Source organism: Erigeron canadensis, chromosome 9 (genome assembly GCF_010389155.1).
Source record: "Erigeron canadensis isolate Cc75 chromosome 9, C_canadensis_v1, whole genome shotgun sequence".
NCBI lineage: Eukaryota > Viridiplantae > Streptophyta > Magnoliopsida > Asterales > Asteraceae > Erigeron > Erigeron canadensis.
In genome coordinates, this window is record NC_057769.1 from 37591297 (window position 1) to 37615716 (window position 24420).

A 24420-nucleotide genomic window follows, 5' to 3' on the forward strand; every position below is an offset into this window, starting at 1 on the left:
TTCTCTTAATGACATCAAAACAGTGACAAATCATGTAATAAAAAGGCTAAGATGAATAATCCAGAATCGACCCAAAATCATGACAAAATCAAACTACCCTCATTAAATGAGAATATCCCAACCCGACATAACAAGATAAAACCCCAAACCATCCAACTAGCATAGGTAGCTAATGACTAACCATGGATTTCGACTATCGGTATGGTGACGAAAGGTTACATATTTGGGTGGATTTTACAAAAACGAAACAAGGCGAGGCGCAACAAGTTGTCTAAAAGTATCGTGCACTAAAAATAAGTGCAACAAAGGTTAAACAAAGGATATTCACTAACCAATGTGATTAGCTACTAAACACATGCACACAAACATAGTTAACAATAATGAACATGAACAAAGGGTGAAATAAACAAAAACAAAAAAAAAAAACGGTTATAACCTAAGTTTGCCTCTTTATCATCTAGTTACACCTATATCATCGAAGTGATCTCACTACGATCTCGAAATGATCAACTAGGACAAGTTCTAGAATCAATGTTATCACCGGCACACTCATATCAAAGAAGAAATGTGGAAATGAAATAAATTAATCTCAAACTGGCACATCATAGTTCAAAGTTCAAAATAGAACCTTTACTCTTGAATAAACCCAAAAGCTTATGAGATGGGCAAATTTACAAGGCCAACCAAACCAAACCGTAAACAACTAGCATATCTATAAATGAATCAAGAATCTCACAAATTTGGTGTTTTGGGATATAAGTGTATTAGTCATGTTATCAATCCAAAAGACATTTGCCTAATCAATCATTCAAAACACATTTCACAGATTAAAATTTTAGACCAAAGGATTTATAGTTCAATTACTTACTAAGTATGATCAAATCTTAAGTGGCAAAATAATTAAATAATAAGGACAAACAAGCAAAAGTTTTAAATTTACCCAAATTCACCAGGCTTTTTCCTAGTGACCTCTCCCCCTACACTTGAGTTGTACAATGTCCCCATTGTACAATGAACTAATTAAAACTCTGGAAAATAGAAAAAGGTAAATAAAAGAATAAAGAACATGAAACTTCCTAGGTTTAATACGCGTGCTCCAAATACTCGGTTGATCCAAAAATAGTATAAACTAGTTGTATCTCAACCGCATTTAACACCTCTTTTCTTTTCAAGCTAACACAAACTCATCAAACACATCAAAAATACCAAAATAAAAAGAAAAGTTAATAATAAAATAAAATAAAAATAAGACTAAAATCCTAAATACGAAAAACAAACAAACTAAAAATCAAAATCTTTTTGTACTTTATTTGTTTTTCAGTTTTTTAGATTTTTTTGAATTTTTGAATTTTTTTTGGATTTTTCAATTTTTATTTTTTTTTTTGTGAATTTTTCGGTTTTAAAGCTAAGAAAAAAAATGACAATTATACTAGACAAAATGAAAAATAAAAACCTCGGGTTGCCTCCTGGAAGCGCTAATATTTGTTCGAATCGTTAGCTTGACTCCAACGTTATTTAATTATGGTGTCTCCCCCCACACTTAAGTTTAAGTGGGGGTAATAGTAGTAGTACTTACCTCCAAACATAAAAATTCCTAACCAAGGATGAGAAATGATATCAGTTTGAACAGCTGGAGGCACGTCTTGATGGATCACACCTATAGGCTTCAGATAATGATGAAAATCCATAGAATCATCATCTTTTGATTTTTGAATCAACTTTCATCATATACAATGAAAATAATTCAGCCTCTTGAGCCTTTTGCGCTATTATCTTACTCAAAATATCACCCGGCTCCTTAAATTCTTTCAAAAATTCTTCCATGGTCATGTCACCAAAATCTGACTGTGAATGAGACAAAGGCGGTTCTTCCAGCTTCCTCTTCTTGCTCCATAAACCATCTTGTACTTATGTCGGGTGATACTTTCTTTATAGTAGACATAAGCTTGGTTCCCATAGTTGAAGTGGTTACTACCTCTTCATCCCATACGATTTCAAGTGTGTCCTCGAATCCATCTTCATCGCATATGGTTTCCATAGGTAATACTAAGCCCGTAAAACAAACACTAGTTATACCTATAAAAAGCAAGGATGGTAAACAAAATTAACTAAATAAAAATAAAAACAAAAACAAAAATAAAACTAATCTAAGAAAGTAATTAACTCTCTTGTATGTGAATACAAGACAGGATCAAACTACAAAATCTCAAACTAAACTCTTAAAAACAGTCCCGATAGCGGCGCCAAAAACTTGATGTGTAAAATCGAGTTTAAAAATTAATAAACTAGAAATACCTAATTATCGACTACTACACACTTATGGGCAGTGGACTCAACTGTATATAGTATAGAATAAAGGTAAGACCAGGTCGAACACAAGGACCGATTAAGAGCAAGCGAGCTTAATGTAATTTAAGAAAAGCTTTGGATTTTAAGGACTCCCGTCACCTTGGATTTTGAAAAGAAGTTAGCAAAGATTAAAGTTAGCAATTCGGAAGAATCCAATTGAAAAGAAGATTTTGTTGTAATCAAAATTGATTAAATGATCATCTACCTAGAATCCGTTCCACAACTAGTTCCGGTTGCACATAAACTAAGCTCAAATTCATATATATTGAAAACAATAATCGGGAATCAAATAAATCACTAGACTTGGTCACGTGAGACAAAAGAGGCGGTTGCCTCTTTTTTTTTTTCCACCAAGCCCATAATAATTAATTAGATTTGAAACTCACTTGCATACTAAATTTTATTTGGGTGGTTGTCCATTCTTTTGGGCTTAATCCACGAGAACACCTCCACAAGTCCATTATTCTTCTAGCCGAGCACAGTAAAAAATCTATCAAATATTCATGTCGCATAGGCTAGTATTTGGCACCTTTTCTGTCTTTTCAACTCCCGTCTTTATATCTTCATAAATACATCATTATTTAGCTCACTTTCAACATAATCCATCTCATAGACCTTCAAATAAATAAAAACACACATTAAGTATAAAAGTCTATAAAATTGACAATAATACAAACATAAAATAAATAAAAGAAATGATATCGCGTAAAATAAATATATATAAAATTGACGATATGAGTATCTTAACATTTGACAACTTTATCACACCTCGGTCTCAAGCTAAGGTTTTCATTTTGCCTCCATATATTTGAGATCACTACCTGATGGCCAGTGGCGGAACTTGAACCTTTTAATTGGGAGGGCCAAAATTGTAGTAGTAGCAGGACTATACTAGTAATTTTGTCAAACGACTTTAAAATTAAACTATTAATGGGTATATATAAAGTAAATGGATTCAATACTAGAATTATAATAATAATTATATAGTAGTTATATGGAGGCTATATTATATTTAACCATTTTTTTCTAATCGTTTCGGTTGCATACTTGCATACCCTCAACATAGGGTGCATTATCCCTGTTGAGCAAGGTTTCAAAACATTCATGCAGTTATATACAAAAGAAAATTACTATATAAATGTTAAAATATATATAACTCTGGACTTAATAAATATGAACTACAAACCTACGCTAAAAAGATACAAACATTGTATAATTATGAGACTAATAACTATTTAAATTTAAATTTTTAATAAGAAAGAAATTAAAAAAAAAAACTAGATTATTATATTGAGAATATCTATATATTTAATAATATGAAATTATAGGTGAGTACATTAAAATTCTTACTATAAACTTCACATAAATCCTTTCGAATTGTGGATGGAATCAGATAATTAATGGAAGTGCATGCTAGAATTTTAAAAAGGTGTTAAAATCATGGCATGGAATGGTTGCTTGTTTTTTTTGGAGGGGTCAATATATAAGTTACTAACAAATATTTCATTTCAGTCGTCATACTACAAAATTATATGCTAGTTATACCTTCAACTTTTGGAGGGGCCAGGACCCCATGTCCCTCTTAAGTTCCGCCTTTGCCGATGGCTATGGTATGTGCAAAAGTTGACTATGGTCTTATCCATTTAAGTTGTTCAATTTGTGCCTTAATTTCAAAGGCTTCAATGATGCCATTAAAAACGTGGATGATGAAGTCACATTATAAAATATTCACCAAGATCGACGACTTATGGAATGGCTAAGAAATGTGAAAAATGAACTCAAGAATTGGAGAAAGGTGAACAACGTGAGTGATGGAGAAACCAAATTGATAATTGAAGACATGTTGGGTCACTTCGATGTTATCGGGGATATGAGGGACCTAAATGTCGATGAAAGACAACCCGTGTTTGATTTAAAGATAGAGTTGGCAGTAATTAAGGAAATAATGGGGAAAAAAAGTGCAATAAAATGCTAGAATCAAGTAAGCGGTGGAAGGGGATGAAAACATGGTGTTTTTCCATCGTATTGCGAAGCATCATGTTACCATCAATAGTATAACAGTATAACCGTATGAATAGTATAACCGTATGAATGAGCGTAGAATTGATGGGGCATATGTTATAGATCCCGGTAGTGTAAAAGGAACACTCTTTGATTATTTTTCGAAGAAATATTCATAAGGGGTGGTTCGTGATATGTGGGAAAAGTTTTGTAAGTCCCCTTGAATCGGATCGTTAATAGTTTGCTCCAGTTATCCAGAGGTGCGGAATTCCTCTCTATAACTTGGTGATTCACAACGAAGCCCCTAGATCATCTGCTGCCTCGCAGATCTTCTTCAGGCTAGCGGAACAATCCTTTGACCTATTAACCTGCTATATTAACTTGATAACTCGAAAAATGTTCAACCTTAATCTCTGTTAGGGTTTGATATATATAGGGAACATCACGACTGGGCTTCAGCGCAGCAGCCTCGCAAATCCATGCCCATCTCGACATACTTACGAGGTCGTAATCTTGTCCTAGCCTCGTATTTGACCCTGCAATTACGAGGTCATATATCTTACTTAGCAGAATAATTACACATTTAATACTTAAACTTAATCTAGTATTCTTTGCATAATCCAAAGTTCATTAATGACAATCACATTACAAAGACATATTACAAATAAGCCCAAACAATTTAGAATGCTATTGACATAGATGTGCACTTACAAGTTTTAATAGTTTTCAAGCAAGTTTTTAATTTATAAGGAAAACTTTAATATTATATTCACTTATGGGTAGTGAAGTTTGTTTGTTCATAGTAATGTAAATCGGTAAGACAAAGATCGTTTGTTGGGACTATGTTTAAGAATAAAGTTAAGTGTAATTCTAATATTGATTTGGGGGTATGTCAATATCTAAAATAGCTAAAATTAGATTAAGAAAACAATGTAGAAGGTGTCTCAATCGTTGGTCTTTGAGGGAGGCACAAAAAGATTTAGAAGAAAAGATTTAGAAGAGAGACAAAAACGATAATATTAAAAGATGCTTGTTTTGAATTGAGGTCACATGCATAACAAACAACTCATTTGCTACTATTCTTATATCAAATAAAGATTTGCTGGATGACTTCTTTCACAGTTAGATCCTGGTTACATTCACTAGACCAATATTAGTACATATTCTAGTAATAGTCACTCTACCCTTTAATAAGATCCTCGTTAAATTCTCCAATTAAGCATTACCTGCGACCAAGCCTGTGTTTATGATTTATCTGGACGTATACGCAGATTTTAAGCCAATCGTTTTGTGTTAATTATCCTAGCAGATCTAGATTCGGTTTATGTTCACTAGACCCGCTAAAACAATACTGAATATCATTTTCATCTAGTTTTAATTATATTAATTATGGTTTTGCTTGTTAGAAGAGAATCATTTTTTACTATTAAATCATAGACTAACTAATTGTTTTCTATCAACAGGTTACTAAATCCTACTCATGACAAATTATAAAAAGATCAATCACAAATAAACCAACAATTGATATTTAACTAATGATAATATGAAAAACTAAATAATCATGGATTCACAGTAAACATAAATACTACTCCGAATCTAACAGATATGATATAAAAAAGCTAACAAATAGTATTACATGATCACATCATTCAAACAAGCATAAGTGTTTATCTACTTATGTACTTCAAATCCTAACAAGAAATATAAAAGTAATTCATGTCCAATGTATGTAAATGAATCACAAGGATGATTGGCTAACGTTAGAAGCTCTAATATCGATTTAGAAGTGATAATATGCGGTTGGCATGAGCTATAGACCAAGTATTTATGGTTTATACAAAGGCCCGTGTTGATCGACCTTTACGAGCGGCGCTCGTGGGAGGATACAAGCGTCGCTCGTTCGCTCCTAAAGCTTCTGTTCCAAAGGAATGGTGCTCGTGAAAAATTTGAGCGGCATTCGTCTTCGGCTTTAACACGAAAGTTGTAGATATTTCTCTCGCGTTCCTATCTCTAGCTCACTCGTCATAAACAAAATCCGGATGAAGAAGTTATTCTCAAAATAAAAAGATAACATCATATGCTTCACATTGGCCTTTAATTCTACATGTCTCACTTTCTAGTCTTCGTCCTTGATCTTTTTAATTCTCGTGGCTTCATGTTAATTTGATTTAAGGCATTTACCCCCGCTTGCATGCTTTGTGAACCTACAAGAATATTTCATTTTATTATGCATCAAAAGATCACTAATCCAACTCATATTTACATTAAAATTGACCAAAAGACATGTGGGGAAAACCTTAAATAATTCACTCATCGGTTCGACACATGTATTTAAAACGATGGTTGAATGTGACGGTACCTTCTCATTGCATAGATATACGACCAAACTCATGAGTTGTATATATCTATATAGCCATCAGAATACATTTTTATTAATCCATATGATATGATATTTACTTTGCATTAAGTCAAAGTTGAAATGTATTTTTGGACCTATTAATATAACTTTGTACGTGACTTAAAATTGGGTAACTAAAATTGAATAGTCAAACTGTATGGTTGATTGGTTATTAAACATAGCTAGCAATATACTCTTATTGAAACTTAATAAACATAGCTTGCAAGATATTTTTGTTGAAACTTAATTTCAACCATAACTATGTACCTTAAACTAAAAATAGGGTAGCTTTCGTTAAAGCTTATACAAAATGTAACTTAAACAAAGCTCCTGATGCACAATTTTCACCAAGCAAGTCACTTATTATTATATAATACGTAGTAGAAATAGATATAGATGAACCTTAAAAGTGTGGTTTAAACTAATTAAATATAGAAAAAATACTTAATTAAAAAGGAAATTTGGGACAGGTGACAACAACATATGGTTTAGTGTTGGTTATTTACACATCATTGTCAATCATAATCATGACATCATATATCATCTTTAATTTTATTGGTTATTGTCAATTTGTAATACTTCTTTTTTGTATGCAATAAGAATTAGATATATTTGAGAACTATTTAAATTGTCAAAAATATGATACTTTCAAGTTATAACTTGATGGCATGAATGTATATGTGAACATATTCGTCACATATGAACAAATCAAGTTTATACAGAATATTACATGTGTTCATATATGAACAATCTTCACATGAACCTTATTGACAAATGCCTATAGATATACTATTACAACTAACTTTTTCAATTCAAATTGTTGTCACATGAATCTTTTCCTATATATGAATATAAAGCTCATTTTATGATCATATATATGCTAATGTGCACTAAGGCTTAGGGTGCATCAAAGGCAGGTAAAACAAAACGTTTGGTAATATGATAATGTCGACGTTGTTAAAAATATATATACTCAACATATTTATATCTATATTAAACATCAGTCTTTTCCCTTTTCTCAAGTTACATGCCCGATATACCTAAAATGTCTTTCACCATTCAATACAGACCACCTAACATAGATGGTCCAGTAAAATTCTCTCAATGAAATAAGTTACAACATGTATCTCTAGACTGCTAAACTAAACTACTCTCTTTTACATCAATTACCTTTACATAAAAATCCTACAATATTAATCGCCACCACAAACAACACCAGTAGTCGTACTCGTCATTAATCGTCGTTATCATCATTGTCATTGTATCACGCCTACAATAACCTAGTATATATATAAGCATGATATGATTATATTATATGTTAAAAAAACTTTGCAGTTGCAAAACATAAACATTTATAACTGTCTTGCTTTTCATTAGGTTCTGGATTTTGGCTTTCAAAGGACCTACAATATATTTTCTTGTCTTTAAAACAGATAATTGTTATAATATGTTTAATGATGGACATAATAACAAGTTTTTTATATTGTTTTTTTTTTTTAAAAAGAATTACTCCTGAGAATACTACTTGTAATTTTAAAAATAGAAGATTAACTATTGAAAATGACACATTGTATGTTTCCTTTTTCTACCCAATCACTCTTGTTTTTGGTATAAATCCAAACAAACTCAGCCAAGGTGGATTACTCATCAACATCCATATATTTAACCTTTTGTTTTCTGCAAGAATTTTCAATAAATGTTTCATTTTATCTATCATAATATATATCGACTCTCTAAGCTGTTTTTTTTTATAAATAATGAACCATTTGATCAGTTTTTATCTTACATTCTTCTATTGAACTTTTCTTATAACTTATGTTTAATTAATCATTTGACGTGACAATTTGTATACATTGTTACTTTAGTTTTAAATCTTAATTTTTAATATTATATTAGTGTAAATTAAAATGACAATTGAATTAAGCTAATTAACCAATAAAAGCTCTAAGTTCCTCCAAATTAAAGTATTAACACATATGACTAAATATTGAGTATAAATAAATTATAAGATATATGTCCACAAAAAACTTTAAAAATAAATTATTATGTTAATATTACTAATTATACAAAATTTCATTTAATTAAAACTTTTTTTTTGTTTTCATCAATAGTTGATATTATTAGTTATCATAATAGATCTTGGTATATATATCTCTCGATATAACTAAGAGTGAATAGTTTTTGATTAGTTGGCAATTATAAAAAAATGCCATGTAGGATTTTTCATTATGTGTCATACTTACATTAATTTCTCAATTTTAAGCATTCTTTTAAAAATTATTCTTTATCCTACTCATCATTGATTAATAATAAAAAAATTTAAAAAGTATAAAAAAAGAACACGATAACAAGTCGGCTCTCTTAAATCTCTTAATGATCGGATGCAATATATGGTGGATATGTACTATTATTTTGATTTTAATTATTTTAATTAAGTGTTTCATGTATCTCTCTTTAGATTTAATAAATGGATTTCTTTTCCACCAAGTTACAAAGTTACGTTTATTATTATTATTGTTAGTATATAAATTGAGTGATTATACATTATTCTTATTATTATAAATTCTTTTCATCCTTTGACTTTTTGAATATATTGTTTTACCTTTTAGGTATTAAATTAAAATCATTTTCTTACTCAAATTTAATAATTATTCAATGTGTCAATTATATTTAATTATCAAATATATATTTCGTCGAAATTCTGTCAGAATGTTTAAAGTTTCGATGGAAGGTTTAAAAATAATGAAATTTATATATCGACATACTTCTGAGAGACTTTTCTGTCGGTAAAATGTTCCAACAGAAGTTATTCTGTCGGTAAAAAAGTTTCCCACGTAAATATTCCGACGTCAAGATTCTGTCGAAATTCCGTTGGTAAACGCACTTACTGACAGATTTCCGACAGAAAATGGACGTCGGAATTGCCATTTTTGTAGTAGTGTTAAATGGTTGTATGATTTAGACATTATCAAAAATATAAATCCATTGATTAGTATTGAAATATATTCATTTAAAATGTAATTGTCTTTAATAAGTAAGTTTACATTTGAATACATTGTTCCTATAAGGCCCATGCCAACGGGGTGTTCGTGGCTCTTCCTCAGCCCCTTCGTTGAGGACACCATTGGCAGGAGATAGTTCGTGAGGTCCGTCGATGGCTCCTCTTCGATGGAACGAACTTGGACGACGGAGGGGAAAAGGAAAAGAGTGGGGCCATGTCTTTTTTTTGTTTTGTTTTTTTATTCTATTTTGTTTTGTATTTTATTTGAGGAAGAGGTGTGGTTGGTAGTGAGTGAAGAAGAGGTATTTTAGGAGAGTGAAAAGCTGATGTGGCAGTGAGGAAGAGCACGAACTAGTTCAACGGTTGACAGAGGCCTAATATTGTAATTTTATACTTTAACTTCGGAAGATATTATTTATTTTTAACATATTTTTACGACAATAATATCACCATGCAACTTATGGGTATAATCTAGTAATTTAAATATAATCAACACTTTTAGATTTTAATTATTATTAATAACTAAATTATTAAAACAAATTATATGTACAAAGAACTATTACAAAATATGAAATAAAATATACATCGTTCTAGAATTTCATTATTTTATCTTGATTTAGTTGCATTTCTTATTTTTGAATTATGTTTTTGTTTTTGTTTTTGTTTTATATATCTATTTTAAATAGTTTGAATTTATAAGGGTTTTTCATTCGCAATTATTTAATAATTTATTTATTTTTAAAAATGTAATCAACCTTTCGTGTATTCTAACACGAGTTTTTGGTCCATGGAAACGAAAAGGGAAAGTATAATTTATCAAAAGTTACAATATCTAAGTAAAAATGCAAAAATTTTAGAAGACATCACCCTTGTGTGCTATGTTTCTTTTCTTATGTCATTTATGATTGTCTAAAATATATGTTTCGGTATAATCAACAACTATGGCCTGCATCTATATCTATTAATAATTTATTTAACACCAAAAACACACCATGTTTTTGACTTGTTCTAATTTGTCCACTTCTGAAAATCCTAGATTCATGAGGCTCCATTATGCACTATAAATAATCCAACTTCCATGATCATCATAAACTAGCTAGACGAGATCATGGCAAACTTGATGCAGCCGGTAGCAGGAGGCAGCAGTGTTAAGGGAAGAAGAAAGATGCCCAACTCTAGAGGACACCCAAAGTATGTCGGTGTACGGCAAAGGCCATCAGGGCGATGGGTAGCCGAGATCAAAGACTCCTTGCAAAAGGTTCGGTTATGGCTCGGGACTTTTGACACTGCAGAGGATGCTGCCAGGGCATATGACCAAGCTGCCAGAACATTACGTGGGGCTAACGCCCGTACCAACTTTGAACTGCCCAACAGTGAGACCTCTGTTCGGTGTTTGCCAGAGAACGCAGAGCCGTTTTCATTTGAGGAAGCATGTGGTTCAGAGAGTGGTGAGAAAGGGCTTATCGGCGCGCTCAAGGCTAAGTTATATGTAAGGAGTACCGTCTCCAACCATGCCAAAACGACTAACATGACACTGAAGCAATCCATGTGTTTTGCAAATCCAAGAAAGAGAAAAGCACAAGCATTTATCGTGGCAACCTCGCCCCCTCCTGATCATCAGCCAGCGGTCGATCATGTGGACCCCGACCGCCAGATGGTTGATCAGGATCAAGATACTCGTCACCATGAGGCCACTGAACCGGCGGGTCCCAATCAGTGTGATGGGTTGCAGTGGTGCTATGAGCCTCTACCACCTGCAGCAGCAACTACTGCGCCATGGTCTACTGAAATTCCATGGCTAACAGCAACTTCTGCAGACACAAGCAACCAAGTCTCAAATATTTCAAACAGCTTGTTTGACACAGGTCTCTTGGATTCCATGTGGCCCGTTTCCAGTGAGGCTAACCAAGACACGGCAAACCAATTAACTGGAATCACGGGTTGGCCATTGGGTCATCAGCAGGTCGTGCAGTGTGACTACAGTATGGATGGTGGCAGCGGTGGTGGTGCTTCGTCTCAATTTTCTAATAATTTTGCAGCCAATGCTTCCAATTGGGATCCTTTTGTTTATGTAAATTCAGTTCTAGGTTGACATAATATATACCGTAACTTTTTAGGATTTAGAATTCTTTGTACGTTCCTAAGTATGTTATCATTTGTTAACTTTGATTTATGTAACCTCCTTAATTAGTAATATAAATGCAAAAAAAAAAAAGAAACAAGAAACCACGCTACGGTCTGCAAAAACGAGTTTCTATGGTCCAATCGTGTAAATATAGATGTGAAACACTAAAGTGCCTTCTATATATGCAGATCACCAATGCATCACTAAATGGCAGACTACGAGAAGTTTGATATAAACAAAGATTCCAAAATATAATACTGTATTACAAAATGGATGTCATTATTATTCTTGTAAAGATGGTTGTATTCCCTTTCTGTAATGATAAAATATTGGGTGATATATACAAGGTTTATTGAAAGAAATCTTTTGCTGTACGAATTTCATAGCTCCCATACAGAAATCAGTCATCTCAAAAGAAATATAAGGTTGATTTTCACGGAGCCAGACATAACATCCTACTATCTTGTTTTTTCTCAATCTGCTTCATGGATGATGTTCGTTTCATTTCCATAGTCGTCAATTCTATAAGGCTAACTTATCTTTACAAATATTTTGGTTCAAGATTCGCAAATAGTCTTCTAAATGCATAGATGATCATACCACTCTAGACAAGTGCATCACCGTTTTGAGGTTGGACCTGAAACATTTACATAGTCGCATCAATTATTGTTGCAAAAGATTTTGGTTGGCTTATGTTTACAGAGACACAATTTGGTCACATCACTTATGAGTGTGTCGATTTTTAGGTTATATTTCATCTTTAACAGGCCCATCAGAGAAAAAGGTTACCTAACACTAAAACCCTAAAGCCAGAACAAGTCCGAATGGGTCAAATTCCCCCAAAATGTAAGCTAAATGCAAAATGCATAAAATTTATTAAATTATTGAAACTTAAAATTTGCATAATTATTAATATAGCATACAACAATGCCCAATCCAGTCAAAGGCCGGGTATGGAAATTATTAAAATAATATAACTTGTATAATTATTTTTACCACAGTAACTATGGCAACCTGATAGAGTCACCAACACATACCGTGATCACCCATCTAAAACGTTACCCAAATCCAAACCCACTAAATATTCCAATTGTAATTTAACTCTGCTACACCAGTTCAGTAATCATTTATAGAATAAGAAAGAACTTTGGACAATTAAGTCTTTTTCAACAAACTGACCAAATCTATCCGGTACCAGAACCATCCATTCTACAAGACCCGCGAACCGTGTTAGCCAATTTCAAACCACTAACTTTAGTACACTGTTTATTTATAAAACGAAGTAAATTTTTTTACCATAAAGTGTTTTTGGTCATCTTGGCCGGACTGACCTGTATAAGACCACCCATGTAACCCAACCCGGCCTGCCCATTTGCCAAGTTTAGTTGAGATTAAAAAAAAAAGGAAATATATACTAACATTAAACTGCATGTCCTTGACACTTGATCTTCGCTTCAACTCACCCCTGTGAGTGATCATCTCATCTAATATCTCCGTAGAAGACACATCAAAGTAATTATCCATGTCATCTTCATCAGATCCTTCTGCACTATGCTCAAACACCTTCAAACAAATATTTGATACGAACTTTAAAAATGTGGTTATGTACAACTATGATTTGCTTAGATAATTCAGATAATGGCTGTGGTAAGCTTTTTTCTATATATTGTGTGCACACATCTTACACATTTTAAACTGTGTTTGGAATTGACCTGTTTATTTAGAGTTTATTTGAATTTTAAGTGCAAATTACTTTACGCAAATTACATTTGGACTGGACTTGCCAAATGGGTTGAAAGTTGCCTAAGCTGTGTTCAAATGCTTATAATATTCCATATCACTTTCTTCAGATGATTTGATTATTACAAGTACTTTTATAGCATAATTTTTTGTAACTGTTTAGAAAACGTTAAGTTCTTACGGAGTTAGAAGTTGGACAGATAGCTTTTGGCGAATCAAACCATCCTAATTTGGCTTTTAACCCTTAAACAAAAAGTATCTGTTTGAACTGCACTTGATTTACCATTTACCAACCCTGTCTGACCTTCTAATGTATAACTAGAGACACGTTATGCTTAAACTTATTTCCTCGGGATAATTTAAGAATCATATGTCCAGCTTTCCTGAGACGCTAGCCTCAGCTTGCGTCTCACACCTAGGCCCCAAAACAATATTTGTGCCTCATACCTGAGATAACAGATACTAGATACTGTATACCATCAAAAATTGGCTAATAGAACAGGAACTTATTTAGACTTCAATGTGATGTTAAAAGTTGATAGCATACCCGTCGTGAAAGACTCATATTGTGAGCACGGTGCCCGATAAATTCTTCATAAGCAGACGCATCAAGCTCTTGAAGATGTTGAGTGGGGAACACTTTGGGAAGAAGATGCTCTCTTATGGGTATTAGCAAGAAGAATGGTAGGGGAAACAATATACCACCTACTGGTATCCATGTGATTCCATAACAAAGCAAGAAATACGCGAGCTGAAATAATGTGAACAATGCTATGTATCTAAACGGCACTGACTCCAAATATGAAGCATGAGGCCCTTCGAAGACTCTGTAAAAAAATTTATCACAACAATGTTGGCTGAAAGAACATACTAATTAAAAATGACAAACCCATAAGATTGTAGTATTTCTTACTTGAAACGCCGGCCAGAAGGGATGAAAAGGAGCAGAAATCTTTCCCAGAATTGGTTACCAGGAAGACTGTCTATGGACATGTAGGCAAAATATCCCCATAATACAGCGGTAGGGATCTTCCTGATAGCGGGCATAGCAAAGACTGCACAACCCAAGAGGAGAGACTGCAGTAAATTTGTTACCCGTTGCTCATTGACCCGGACTGGTATGTGAGCCTCAATATGCTTATCAGGATCAAATTTTGCCTTGGCGTCTCCCCCATCATCACGATTCATGATAACATGCTTCAAGTCTTCCAGCTCCTTGTCTGCAGAACTCTTTGGATAGATAAAATTTGTTAAGTTATATGAGAAATTTTTTTTAAAATCAATTTATCTTCTTTAAGTTGCCCCTTATGGGATACAAATATACAATCACATACAATACAACACATACTTTTTTATGAGGATCCATATCAACGAAGGCAGCATGCATCCTTCCATAGATTTCTGATTTGCTTGCCTCCAACTTGATGCCTTCCTTTGCACACTTAGCCATCTTCTTCCGCATCAACTGAAAACCATGAAGCATAACATTCAATGAATGACACATAACAAACAATTGCCAAGAAAGATCTTTTAAATTGCACTCCTAACCCGTCTCTCGAGAGTTGCAAGACTCCTAGTGTGCATAGGCGATTGTGGGAGGACACCATTCGATGGCGGGACTCCAACCAGACCGCAAATCATGGTCTAATGTCATACACACAAAGCCCGATATTAATAAGGGAGGCACGATCAGAGAGTCACATGTTCATGAAAAAGGTTACGATGTAAATGAATATATACAAAACACAATATACAGAACGGAATACCATGAATCCAAGCAACAATATATCATAATGGTAAGCAGATGGGTTTTTGAGATTGAATTCTTTCTGTTGTGCCATTTGTGAAGCTACACTATGGTCGAAAAAGTACAGGGCCGCTATCATCAAAGCTGGTATTATGGCAGTGAAAATGTGAATCACTGGCAGCTTCCCCATATCCTGCAAATAGCATTTATATTTAGTATTTTTCTAGTTGTTGCAACTTTACGGGTCCTTTGGTTCAAAGATTCGATGAGAATTTGATGGAAATTAAGGAATTCAAATTTCCTTCCTTGTCATGTTAGGTTAGCATAGGATATTTCAAATTCCTTCCCATCAAATTAAAATTCCTTCCCATTAAAATCTTTGACCCAAACGGCCCCTTAGTGATCACATCTATTTGTTTATTGCAATGACTAATTAATTCTGATGTTTCTCTTTTATACCTTGACGGTTGTCCAATGGGATATCGTTACAGCTTCCCAAGGAAGAGGACAGAAGAGTCGCCTAGGAACATCACGAGGAACTCCCCTGTGCTTTGCAAAAGATAATGCGGTCCATGCCAACACCATAATAGGAACCCCATAGTCGGCTACAAGACTTCGTACCCACCCTGTTCTTGCCAATATCATAGTTTACATATATTAAAACAAAATACGAGTAAAAAAGACACAGACATCAGTAAAATTTAGATACTAGGATGTATATAATTGTCTAAATAGATATGCGACCCATGCATCTTCAATTCATTAACATACATACCAACACCATAAGGCCAGGTTCTGGCACCTCTGGTCTTCATGGAAGTCATGAGGGTACCAAATGCCAGTATAATTGCGAATAAACCATTTGTATATAGCCAATGAAACTGGTACTCCTCTTTCGTATCACTTTCTCCTTTTGGTACGTGGAACTCACTTACTAATCCCTGAAATTAATCAAACCTGAACCGAGTTAATTAAATGGTTGTCGTCACTACTGATATATATGTATGGCTTAATTCATTAATCTAAGAATAAGAGAAATTAGTAACCTTGATAGCCTCTTGCATAAAAAGTACAGATATCAACATGCCAAAAAGCTCTCCAGCAATCCTTGTGAATCTTGTGATGAGCGTGCAAGCATTGAGGATAGCAAGAACACATAGGATTAAGGACGTCCATACGCATACCCTTATAATTATAACAAAATTAAAAAGAATGTAGGTAAGGACATATATGTATAACTCAAGATATATGCTCAATTAATTATATATACTGATGATCCATAATTAAAAACAAGCTAGCTATATAGGGGTGGTTGTACATACCATCCAGCCCAAGCTATAAATCGTTCCTTGCCCAACTCGGGTCGATCTTTGGCAAAATGATACAAAGAATTGTACATGATAACCGTAGGTTCAGCCACACCTAATATCAAAAGAGGCTGTCCACCCAATACTGCGTGGATAATTCCACATATAGCCGTAGAAGTGAGAGTTTCCACTGCACTCAAGATATCATCTGCGCGCACACCAATTCGATCATTATAACACATCACAAACCTAGCTACTACTCTACTAGTTTAAACCAATTAATAAAACAAGTTTACGTATGTACAGCTGTTCAATTATATTAATCACGGAATAGTACTAGCTATTACACACAATCGATATATAGTAGTAGTCATCTAATTAAGAGTACCTGTCTCCTTATTCAGCTGCTCACCAAACGCTATGACTGGAAGGGCAGAGGCAAAAAATATGTATGCTGTTGGAGCCAATATTCTGGAAAATCGATCATGCATCAAACTCATAATAATGACAATATATATACATACATATATATATGTAATAATATTAATTAAGCCGGCCTGTGGTTCTTGAGTAACTACTTGTCAATGCATGTGGATTATAAGTAACGACCCAAAATTAGTAGTACTATACTAGTACTGTACGTACGTACCTTGCACCTGAACCTAAGGCCCCAACCCAATCTTGCTTGTAGCACTGCAATCTTCCTCGAACATCTTTCTTGATACCACTAAAGGGAGTTTTAGGGGTATCCATTTCCTATGATCGTTCAAACAACTCCTCCTCAATCTACTACGTACGTACGTACAATCTGAGAATTAATGAAGAAAATTGCCGAATACTTAGTTAATTAAGCATTAAGTAAAGTAAAAAACAGGAGAGATAGACGGTATTAATCCCTAGCTAGATTTACAAAATCTTGAAAAAGATTACTACTTTCTATCAAGCTATATATATAGGTTAGAAAGCATATATATATATATATACAATATACAATGAGTGTTCCATTTTAGGAAAGAAAATCAGTACTTACTTACGTACGTGGTTTCTATATATATGTACGTACGTACATTAGGATCGATCGATCAGCTGTAACTGGGACTAGCTAACTATATATATATATATATATACATAGGAGTAGTATTTGATTGCTAATCATCATAAGCTAGATCGAATGTGAATTATTGCATGCACTTCAATCATATCTATAAAGACAACGTTAATTTAATAAGAAATCATCATTATCACCCACATATCATCATTATATTATTATTATTATTGTATGGATTAAATACCTGCATGTAGATAGTCTATGTGAAATCTTTACGAATTAATTTACAACGTATGCTTTAATAATTTCCTATCAAAATGAAATAAATAATAATTCGGTAATAATATAATGTTCACCAAAACAAAAAAACGAAATGACACGCCTTCAATTATTAGCGATGACGTTAATTGAAAAGAAAGTTGCTTTAGATTAACGATAAATAAATAAATAAATAAAAATATATAAAAGCTAGCTAGGGATTACACGTACATACATATATACATACGTATATATGTATAACAAGTTGGAGAGGATGATTACATACCGGCCAGAAATAACGACAGGCGTGCATTCAAAATACATAAATCTATTTTTATTTCATTTGTTTTTGCTATTTCACCGGCCACCGATCGAATGAATGAATAAATGAATGATTCTAGCTAGAGAATTATATATTATTATTATTATTATTAAAAGAAATGCTGCCGGAGATATGAAACCGTCGTGTGGGCATCACGTGTCATACAAGCTCAATGGATCATCATCTTTGTAACGTCTAGTCGATCTGCACTTAATTTAGAAATGTATATATATATTTAATGGACTTAAAGTTGAAGTGATACAACATACATACCCCGAGATTACAGAGAATCCCTGGTTTTATCCAAGATCTTGAGTTCGATCTTTAAGGATCACAAGTTTTGAGAGTTTTTCCTCCGAATATTTTTAGCGGCCCATTGTCAACATCTCGTTGTCTAGGGTACGTGCAAGGCTTCACCATTATACGGTGGGGTTTCCCTGATATTGTATACGGACTGAATGTTCGAAAAAATTTCTTATGGGCCCAATTTGGCTGTAAGAAGCCCGGTCCAAGAGATCTTACAAAAAATATTTGTTACTCATTTCATCGCTTTGTTTTCAGTTTTTCATGTATTATAAAAAATCCGGTTTAAACCGACTGAGTTGGTTGAACAGTTCAAGTAGATCAATATTTAAATACGAGAGAAAGTGCCCGTGCATTGCGACGGTGAGATGTTAGGGGTGATAAGTCATAGGAGGTGAAGTCATAGAGTGTGATAGTCAAATGCTTTATCCTTACGAGCTCCGCCCTCGCATTTAAAAATTTGTCGAAAGTATATCGAATGACATCTCTAATGAAATAGCATGAAATTTTAAGAACACTCATACAGTTTTTATAATTTATCGATATACGGTTTTTGAGATAAAAGATTTTGAATGAATTGGATGAATAAAATGATTTATGAAGGAGAGAGAAAAAAAAAAGTGGTTGAGATTTGAGGTAAGAGAAAAAAATGAGTGGTTGAGATTTAAGAGTATTATATGTATATTAGATAATGATATTTAAATTAGTGAATAAAGAAGAGGGGTATTTTAAGTAATTCAAATCATGAATTTAGATTTTTAAAAAGGGCAAATATTTTATAAGATAGTATAGATATAGATATAGATATATAAAAGAGAAATTTTAATTTAAAAATGGAAAAAGTTGGACCTTTAAATAAAATTCAATTTTTAATTATAGTCATTAAATCGATATATCTCTTTTTAACTTTTTAAAATTTAATTTAATTTAAAAGGTAAATGATAATTATTTTCTTATTATTTAAATTGGAATACATTAATAGTTAATATCATTTAATGATATAATTATGAAAACTAATATTTTTAAAATTTTACATCATTTTTCATCTTTAAAATCAATTTTTAACTTTTTTTTAAAATAAATTTTCATTTTAATGTAATACGTTTTTATTAAATTATGATTTTGTATATGATTTTTATCATATAACATAATAAATATTGGTTGTATACATTTAGTTTTACATCGTTATTATCTAATTATAATTAAAATTTCTGATATTATAAAAATTTCATATGTCATTAATTATATATATTTCTCGCATATTATATGGGGTAATTAATAATCTAGTTTTCTAGTTGAACCAACTGAAAGTTAAACTTAATGTTTTTTCTTTACAGCGCAAATCTATCTTGTAAACAAGGTGGTCATTTGACCCACCTTGAAAGTCAAAAAAATTTATATGCTTTACATAAATCTATTTGCAACCCCGTAAAACTTATGATGGAATACCCTTAATAGTTGTATATCTCATGTGTTTTACATAATATGTGAAAGTTATGTTTAACTTATTGTAAATTCCCATGTAGTCGACTCAAATCCATCACCGATTTTTTAGAAAAAACTATACCTTGTTCTTTTTAGGACAGGTTGTATAATCTTAAAGTATATTATGATCTTGTGGATTCTAAAACATATATATTGTATTCATTGTATCTATTTTTAGTTTGGATTTACAAGTATATGTAGTTTTTTGAATTATAACAAATTAGTACAATGTTTATGAAACTATAGGTTGGCTAGTCAAGCAAGTTTAACCGGTCAGGTGAACCGTTGTTGGTACCGACAAATTCGACTAAAATACAAATGTAAAAAAACATCATTATATATTGGAATGAAGTATGTCACTGGTTGTAAATTACTTTTATTGACTTTGGTACATCTATGTATGTCTTTTATTAACTTTAAAACATCATCGTATATTAGATTGATGTATGGTCACTCGATTGTAAAATTACGTTTATTGACTTAGGTTCATCTATGTTTGTCTTTTATTGACTTTGATAGCTCACCTATATATATAATGCGCGTCACAATGGGTTTGTAAGACGCCACGAATGATTGGTGCGCGCCATACAGTAATTTTATCACCAAATAGTTAAATACTGCATACGTACATTAATTTGGTAACTATCAACTTCGATTCTCCTATATGTCGCATGTTATTGACTTTACTAGGTATCCTATATATGGTGTATCATGATGGGTTTCTATAGCGCCACGAATAATTATAGATGCCATAGGATGTCCTTGTTAACATTAGTTTAATGCATTAATTGAGTTGAAATAGACATCAGAAATCATCATCATGAAATTTGATAATAAAAAATAATAAAATATTAAAGTATAATCCACATGTCATTCAATTAGATATTAACCAAACTAATATTTCATATTTATGTGATAAAAATATAAATAATTGTACTATTTCATGAAAAACGAAAACAAGAAAGAAAAGTAATATTCATAACTACATAAGAGCCTTTTTTGATTGGCTGGCTTTCTTATTTTTATGTAAAAAATGTTCATCTCACAATAAGTTTTATAAGAGTTTTATTAAAAAGTAGTATTTTCTGGATATGACATTAAGAATATAGATGATCAACTCTGCATAAATTATTAATTTATATTTCATAAATTCATCACCGAGTGGTACAAGTAAACTAATCAAAACTTGTGATGGGTTTATCATATCGTTAGAGACAGTTTCATCTCCAAATTAAAAATATTACTAACATGGAAAGATCTTTAAAAAATTTTTTATTGAAAGAAAGGTTCAAAAATACCTCAATCCAAATTACTTTACTGTTGTCAAAAATACCAAGAATTTTTGTCTCGCATTTTGTTACCTAAATCCATTAGGACAGACGTCAAGAAATTTATGTACCACCCAATATGACCGAAGTATTGTTAAGAAGCCCAAGATGACATGTATCAATTCTCACTTTGGGTACAAATTAGCGTGCGACACATATGCCCACGGAATAAAACTGAAAGATCACATATCCAAACCTTCATAAAAAACAACTAGAAGAAATATATCTTGTGCTCCATGTGTGAAGGATGGTGTTTTATCGGACATGAGTTTTATATGTTGTGCGCTCTGGGTACCAAGTTGGTACATGATACGGGTTTTCACCTATTAATCATTTTTCCTTTTAATTCTCATTTTAGGTCTTTATTTGCCGAATTAATTAATTTTGCTGATTCAAAAAGAACACACATCATAATCGTCTAGACATACTCCAAAATTCCAATTGGGACATTTCATCACTCATATATATAAATCAAACACAATCTCATACCTTAAAGCATAACACAGCTCAGCATCATATATACCAAATTACCTAATTGCTTGTTTCAATTTAATGGGTAGATACAATACTGTTGAACAAACCAAAATTAGCTTGATGAAGTATCCTCTAGATCCTGAGGAGTTCAGGAAACAAGACCATATGGTGGTTGAGTTTTTGGCCGATTACTACTCGAATATTGGAAAATATCCCGTTTGTAGTCAAGTTAAACCCAGCTTCTTAACCGAAATTATGCCCAAGTCAGCACCATTACACCCTAAACCTATCGAATCCATATTGCAAGATGTCCAGAAGCAGATAATTCCAGGCATAACTCATTGGCATAATTCCAGGCATAACTCATTCGCAAAGTCCTGGCTTTTTGGGTTATTTTCAGTCCAATGGAAGCACCGGAAATTTTCTAGGCGAAATGCTTCTAACAGGGTTTAACTGGCTCGTTTCTCCCACGGCCATCGAGCTTGAGATGGTTGTCATGGAATGGCTTTTGAAGCTTCTTCAACTCCCTAAATCGTACTCGCTTTCTGTTGACAGTGGTGGCGGTGGTGTGATACATGGCAGTACTTGTGAGAGCTTGTTTTGCACATTAATTACTGCCGGACAAAAAAAGTAGTTAGCATAAGTCCTGACAAGGTTCGCGTGATCCAAACGAAAAGGTCGATGAATCTTGAGTTATCCCCAGATGCATTATTGAAAGAGATCGAATATGATGTTAGAGCAGGCTTGATACCTATACGTATGCTTCACAATATGTAGAAACAACACCAACAACATCAGTGGATCCATTGGGGAGGTTGTGTGAGGTGGCTATCCAGTTTGATATATGGGTTCATGTGGATGCTGCTTACGCAGGAAGTGCATGCATATGCCCAGAGTTTCGGCTTGATACCTATACGTATGCTTCACAATATGTAGAAACAACACCAACAACATCAGTGGATCCATTGGGGAGGTTGTGTGAGGTGGCTATCCAGTTCGATATATGGGTTCATGTGGATGTTGCTTACGCAGGAAGTGCATGCATATGCCCAGAGTTTCGTCACTTTCTTGATGGTCTTGAAGGTTCATACTCATTTAGTTTTAACCCACATAAATGGTTCTTGACCTCTTTGGATTGTTGCTGCCTTTGGGTCAAAAATCGTAATGACCTTACATATATAGGCTCTCTCTACCGATCCTGAGCTTTTGAAGAATAAAGCAAGCGAGTCCAAACAAGTAGTAGAGTATAAACAATCGTAGATTGCTCTAAGTTGACGTTTTTGAGCTTTTATGGATGGTGTTCAGAAGCTATGGTGTAACTGACATAAGAGAGTTCATAAGGAAACACATGAATATGGTTATACAATTTGAAACACTTTTGTCTATCGATACCAAATTTGAGATTGTGGTTCCAAGAAACTTTGCTATGGTATGTTTTAGGATTTCACCATCGACCTGATTAGCATATCACATGGCTAATGAAAGTACGGACAAAGATTTCCGTGAACAAACAGTTATTGGAATCGTTAAACGGGACAGGGCGTGTTTAAATGACCCACACGATGATCGAAAGGGTTTACGCGATCCCGGCTGCTATAGGTGCAACTCATACCGATGAGAAACATGTTAGTATGCTATGGGATTTGGTGCAAGAGCATACATTTGTCTAAGTACTTCCATCCCAAAAGCTTTACACCATTGGCTAAATAAGCTTTACACAAATATGGTATATTCATTAATAATAAAATAAAAGTTGTAACCCAACCACTAGTTTGTCTTCACTTATAACCAGATCGAACTGTGCCAAATGTATTTTAAGTTGTTTAGCAAGGACATACTGCTAAATGATTGGAGATGACGATGGCTGGACTCTAATACTTGTTTAAGAGATTGAATTTCTGGTAATATATGGAGTTTATGTTCTAGTCGGTTTAAATTTGTTTTGACTAATTGATTTTGCATTATATGTTAATAAAGTATTTGATGTTGGGATTTCACTAACCGAATAACATAAAATGGGTTGGGTGACAAACCAAGTTTGAGTGACAAATCAAAAATTATAAAAACGGAGTAAGCAGCGGAAGTGTGTTAATGAACCGTTAGCAACTATTAAAAACATATGGTATCATTTTAGGAAACAATTAACAGTTTTAATGTCCGGACTGAATCTCCATGCAATGCAATATAAGTGACTTAAAATAAATACAAGAAAACTAACCATGTTGCGGTAGACGAGTTCCTCCATGATGTAAAAGATTCCGGAAACGAGATTCCAAAGTAGAAACCCTCTGTAAGTGCGTACACGAACAATGTCTTAACCAAGGATCTGCTAGACACCTTTAAGCTTACCACCGCACCGAACGAAACCCTAATTAGTACCCTAAGGTCGAATTCGACCTTCCTTATGATAAGGAAGTCGAAATTCGAATCCCTTCTTAGGGTTCGTGATTTTCGACCCAAACAAACACAAAAAATGAGAAACCTTTTGTTGAAACTAATTTAGGGTTTAACTAAAACCCTAAATAATTAAAGCT

At 33.1% G+C, this 24420-nt stretch overlaps 2 protein-coding genes and 1 pseudogene across 2 annotated transcripts; 2 read left to right on the top strand and 1 right to left on the bottom strand.

Annotated features, from left to right (window-relative positions):
• The first annotated feature begins 10824 nt into the window (after window positions 1-10824).
• On the top strand, window positions 10825-12023 carry LOC122583938 (dehydration-responsive element-binding protein 2B-like). The gene has a single exon (XM_043756311.1). It carries the CDS (start codon window positions 10858-10860, stop codon window positions 11839-11841), a length of 984 nt encoding a protein of 327 aa, XP_043612246.1. The 5' UTR covers window positions 10825-10857; the 3' UTR covers window positions 11842-12023.
• A 315-nt stretch (window positions 12024-12338) lies between these two features.
• Window positions 12339-17421, bottom strand: LOC122582605 (probable boron transporter 6). The gene is made up of 13 exons (XM_043755019.1): window positions 17318-17421; window positions 17057-17139; window positions 16684-16876; window positions 16408-16546; window positions 16137-16302; window positions 15821-15987; window positions 15381-15554; window positions 15163-15258; window positions 14963-15079; window positions 14528-14844; window positions 14162-14441; window positions 13294-13437; window positions 12339-12511 (listed from the first exon to the last, which is right to left on the bottom strand). The coding sequence occupies exons 1-13, from the start codon at window positions 17419-17421 to the stop codon at window positions 12479-12481; spliced, it is 2013 nt and encodes a 670-aa protein (XP_043610954.1). The 3' UTR covers window positions 12339-12478.
• A 4585-nt stretch (window positions 17422-22006) lies between these two features.
• LOC122583782 lies at window positions 22007-23556 on the top strand (annotated as a pseudogene).
• The last annotated feature ends 864 nt before the right edge of the window (window positions 23557-24420 follow it).